At 38.6% G+C, this 5,201-nt stretch overlaps 1 protein-coding gene across 1 annotated transcript; it reads left to right on the top strand.

Annotated features, from left to right (window-relative positions):
- Positions 1-872: 872 nt before the first annotated feature.
- On the top strand, positions 873-4,881 carry YAE1 (YAE1 maturation factor of ABCE1). Its single transcript, XM_081147370.1, has 3 exons — positions 873-1,053; positions 2,523-2,644; positions 4,269-4,881. Exons 1-3 carry the CDS (start codon positions 925-927, stop codon positions 4,696-4,698), a joined length of 681 nt encoding a protein of 226 aa, XP_081003496.1. The 5' UTR covers positions 873-924; the 3' UTR covers positions 4,699-4,881.
- Positions 4,882-5,201: the final 320 nt, after the last annotated feature.

Raw genomic sequence — 5,201 nt, 5'->3', positions numbered from 1 at the left:
CCCTGGTGTGAGGAAAGAATCACCTCACCCACAACAGGCACATGCTGACATTTCAAGTCAACTGAAAAAGCCTGTGGACAAAAAAGGGGCCACATACAAACCTGACAAGCTCAGGGTAGGCCTGCATGGCCACCTTACAAACTCAGAGACCTAAAGTAATCACACAGGACTGTCAGAAATTAAAACTTCCGAACTAAAAGTGAGTCATGGTGGGTATTCATGTCCTAGGCCAGTATCTTCCTTGACAAAGGTCAATCTTTACCTTAAATGAGCCTGTCTATTGTCTTTTTGCATCTATGGTAACATACCTTTGGAAGATCAGAGTAATCCCCCTTTTCCAGAACCCTCAGAGAATTTCCCTCCCTCCAGAGCAGGCGACCACAGAACCCCTCCTGTTGTTTTGTTCTCCCACATACCATCTCTTTGTACTGTAAATGTTAACTATCCTATACCCACCATTATAAAAGTTGTGTCTGTTCATTTTACTTTTTAACCAGTCCCAGAGTTTTCCTGGGTTTGCTTTCTCCCACATCTCTAATCACCAACGGATTTCATGTAACCCCTCACGCCTCTTCCTTTGATTGTAATTTATAAAATAAGGTACAAAGCTTCCATTCTCTGGAGCATTTTCTCAATCCGTTGAGCTTTTGCTCCCAGCAATTGTAAGCCTGGCGTAAATAAATTCTTAAGTATTCTGTACAGGTTTAAAAGTTTCCTAAATTGACAGGCCCAAAAACAGCAGCAAAGGAAAAGCACCTACAAGAGCCTGAATCCACCTAATCCAGCTTCCACCGCCTAAACACCCAGCGCGCATGCGCAGCCCCCCCCGCCCCCCCCCCGCCCAGGCACCGTCCTCCACGCCCCTCAGACAGGAAGGAGCTGAGGCAACTTCCGGTGCTCCGCGCCCCCGTGGTTCCCTCGGTGATGTCCTGGGTTCCAAAAGCTCCTCCGGCCCCGGGTGGTGGAGAGGAGGGGGAGGTGTTTGACGAAGAAGCAGACGAGTCGCTTCTGGTGCAGCGGGAATGGCGGACCCAGATGCAGAGACGAGTCAAAGTAAAGCTGCGTAGAGGGCGCGGGTGTCCCTTGATATGCTGAGTTGCCGGGAGAGAGGCGCGGAGTTGTGAAGAACCTGGGCCTGAGATTAGAGGCCAGAGCGGTCTGGCCTGGCCCGGCATTGCCTCACTACCCCTTGCCGCCTCTCCGTCCCGTATCCTGCTAAGATTACCCAGTGGGTTACTTTAAAGCGTGGGAAACCACAGGGCGCAGTCCTCGAGCGCCTGCTGGGTGGGTTAGACGCTCGGTCCGTCCAAAATAAACAGTCCAAATTTTGAAGAGATTGGTATTTGATGAGGATCCTTGGGAAGAGGGTGGGAGAGAAATGTATACACTGACTACACTAATGGCTGTCAGAGGACAGCTACACAGTTTACAGGATTGCCTGAATGGGTGAGGAGCCTAAAGTTAAGGGTGATATTAATCTATGTACGTATATGGCAACAGTGAATGTAAGAATGTTGTCAAAGGGCAGTAAGGGAAAGTAATATGGAATACTGGTGACTAGGTAAAGTATTAAGTTGGGTTGGGGTTTTGTTGTTAGGTATGATTTATCCATCTCTAATTTGCTTCGCTATTCACAGAGATTAAGCTTAATACCACGCACCCAATTTCCAGGTGGAGCACTCGGAATTTATTTCAGAACCAAATGATGAGATCCACTTCCACTCAATATCCTTGCCAACAATTAAACTGCCCTAAATCTGCTTTTGTTTAATGTTTCAGTAAAATAATTGCTTATCCCAACAACCATGTTGTCAATTTCAGAAATGCTTTATGTGAAGTTGGGGCATCTTTTGATTGAGCATTTTTTGAGTGCTGTGGTACCAGAGGAAATGCAGGACAAAAATCTCTGTCCACAGTGAATTTGCAGTTTATTTGGATTTAGGTATCATGCAAAATTTCTAAAGCTAGATTTCTTATTTTCCTTTTGCTAAACCAATTTCTTCTTTCCCTGCTTCACTTATCCTAGACCTTTGATAGCCCTACTTACTGCCTTGCCTTCTCACCTATCCATACCAATCCAATCAGTTACAAAGGGGCCAGAGCGTAATTCTCCATGTATCCTTTCTATGAAGCAATTGCTAGCATAGCATTTTTTGTTTGTTTGCCTTATTTTTTTAAATTTATTTTTATTGTTGAAAGTATTACAGCAGACACCCCCCTTTTCCCCCCCATTGATTCCCTCCACCCAGCATCAGCCCCACTCCCAGGCCTTCCCCATACCAATGTCTGTCTGTGTCCATAGGTTAGCTAACATAGAATTTTTAATGGGATAAGCCAATAATACATTTTTATGAGAAATATAGTCTACTTTGTGTAGCTATGCCATATGTTTTAGAACCATTGTGTTAACACAGGAAAGGCTTGTTTTCATTGATTTTCTAAATTGATTCTGTTACTTCCTAGAAAAACCTACAATGGTTCACTTGATGTTACAGCTGCAAATCTTCATTACTTATTTTTAGGAAGGCTATAGAGATGGACTAGAGGCTGGCAAAGCAGTTACCCTTCAACAGGGCTTCAATCAAGGTTATAAAGAAGGTGCAGAAGTCATTATAAACTATGGACAACTCAGAGGAACTTTGAGGTAATTTTTAAAACTTAAGTGCTGAGTCATTTTAATGTCAGTACTACTGGAGGATTTTTATAAAAATGGTATGTAAAAACAAAGTGTTTAAAGTAAAGTGCTTTTCCTAGTGTGAAATCCACAAGACTGCTGCAAAGTATTAGGATAATATTGCCTTCAAAAAGTCAAGATCATCAGTTCATCCACTTTAATGTGTGATCCAGGTGTCCTCTATAGCAAAGAAAAGATAGGAAGGTGTATATTTTTTTACTATCTGAACTATTGCCAATCTATATCTCAAAGTAATTTAAAAGATCTTCAGGTTTTGAATAAAGATTTTAGTCTTGCATGTGTGGCAGAATACAGGATGATAAAATTCTGTACTAGAAATACATGATGAAAATTATAGCTGGTAATAGAAAAATGATCCCATTTACTTTAGTCCTAAACATTGAATACCTGTCAAGATTCCATAGTAATAATGGCATATTTCAGAGCCAAGTGGCCAAATGGCACATGGAGCTAAGAGCATGACAGGGTTGTCCCTTGATACTCTATACCTTTTAAACTACCCTCTATAGAGAAAATGCTGCAAAGAATCAGTGATTTTAAAAAGGATAGAAAATAAAAGTTATCAAAACCAAAAAAAAGTTATTGTGTTTAAGGTTTTAGAAAATTCAATGGTAGGAATCAGAATATGTAGTCTACTACCATAGGAAATGATCATGTTCATCTTTACATCAAGTTAAATTCATCTTTTATAAGCTTAGGAAGCTTGCTAAGTCTTTTATATAAATCAATTCCATTTTTATAACATTACTTTTTACAACCATTTTATGTTATGATTTTCTGAATAATCTGAAATATCAAAAAACAAAAGTACTATCTTGTACTAAAAAAGTAAAGAAAAATATTTATTAGGAATAGAATGATTTTTACCTTCTTCAAGAAAAGTATTAACTCAGCAAGCAGTGTATACTTATGACAAAGTTGGGAAAGTGAAATTGCCTAAAAACTTATTTTTCTAACCTTCAGTTTTGATGGCAAGCAACTGCTGTATATGATTAGAGAAATGGTTTTCAACCTTGGCTGCACCTTGATATCAGCTGGGTAGCTTTAAAAAATAATACCCCTAGAGATTCTGATTTAATTGGTCTGGGATATGACCTAGACCTTGATAGTTTTAAGAGCTCCCCAGGTGATTCTACTGTACATCCACAGTTAAGAATCACTAGTTTAGAAGCTGTTTGATGCCCTTAAAGGAAAAACTAATTTTTGCTGGTCTCTCTTTCACTCCCTCTTTCTGAGTTATATCCCTCTTCAGCAGAAGCTGCACAGTTCATAAGGGGAAAATCTAAAATGAGGAAAAGTGGATGTAGATCTGTGAAGGAGGGGTTATGAATTAGAAACAGTTTATATGATTAAGCCCAATTGTTTAATTTCTGTTGAAAGATAATATCCTTATATATTTTTTAATCCTGTTTTACCATTATTACTTTCTTGATTTTGACTTGCATTATTATTAATTCAGTTTGCATGGTATTATCTAGAAAAGAAACATGTGGTGCTTAACATCAGAAATTCTAAAAGCCAATGATTGTTTAATTTTTTTCCCTATTTAACTCTTGTTTATATTTTCATTCAGTGCTTTGCTCTCCTGGTGTCACCTTCATGATAATAGTTCAGCTTTGATCAGTGAAATAAATAATCTTCTGGATGCAGTTGGCCAGTGTGAAGAGTATGTGCTCAAACATCTGAAATCAATCACTTCACAGCCCCACGTTGTAGATTTATTGGACTCCATTCAGGATATGGACCTTTGTCATGTAGTTCCAGCTGAGAAAAAGATTGATGAAGCCAAAGATGAAAGACTCTGTGAAAATAATGCTGAGTTTAACAAAAACTGTGGCAATAATCTTAGTGGGGTAGATTGTTCATCTTTAGAATGTTGTGGAACACAGGAGCATACGCATTCTGGAAACCCAAGCCTCACTTGGATTTTAGAACAGACAGCGAGTTTAGTAAAACAGCTGGGAGTATCAGTAGACATATTACAGCACCTCAAACAACTATGAAAATTATCTTAACTTTTCTAATGAAAATAATGTTCAGAACATTCCTTAGAGCATTTTGTTTCTTAACAAGTTTACCAAAATTTGTTCTGGTTTCTACATTGAACACTTCACTAGCCTTCATGGAAGTTTGAATTGTCTTCAGAATTAGCACTATTAAATGTAATAAAAGCCTTTTTTCTGTCACTTGTAATTTTTATGTAGTTTAAGATATACGCTCAGAAATTCTGTTGTCATTGTCATTTTCAAATTTCTGATCAAAACCAAGTATTTTCAGACTCGCTAGCAAAAGTGAATCAAACATTTTGTAAGGACCTAACCCTACTTTCTGCTCTGTCACCATCGGTTAGAACCTCATCTCCAGCTAGTCAGCCCAAAATTACCAAAAATAATGGCTGACATTGTAAATAGATGAACACTCATAGATATATCTAGATTGAAAGTAAGAGGCTGTAAGTATAAGAAACTGAAGAAATGTTTATACTGATGATTTAAAACATACTACA

The sequence above is a fragment of the Miniopterus schreibersii genome, assembly GCF_964146895.1.
Source record: "Miniopterus schreibersii genome assembly, chromosome: 9".
NCBI lineage: Eukaryota > Metazoa > Chordata > Mammalia > Chiroptera > Miniopteridae > Miniopterus > Miniopterus schreibersii.
Note: the sequence above shows the minus strand (reverse complement) of the source record. Positions and strands in the feature narration are given on the sequence as shown.

Excerpts from the sequence above, each read along its gene's own strand:
- YAE1 (XM_081147370.1), top strand. The coding sequence starts at position 925 with ATGTCCTGGGTTCCAAAAGCTCCTCCGGCCCCGGGTGGTGGAGAGGAG. Across the intron at positions 1,054-2,522 it reads AGATGCAGAGACGAGTCAAA|GAAGGCTATAGAGATGGACT; the intron begins GTAAAGCTGCGT and ends ACTTATTTTTAG. Across the intron at positions 2,645-4,268 it reads CAACTCAGAGGAACTTTGAG|TGCTTTGCTCTCCTGGTGTC; the intron begins GTAATTTTTAAA and ends ATTTTCATTCAG.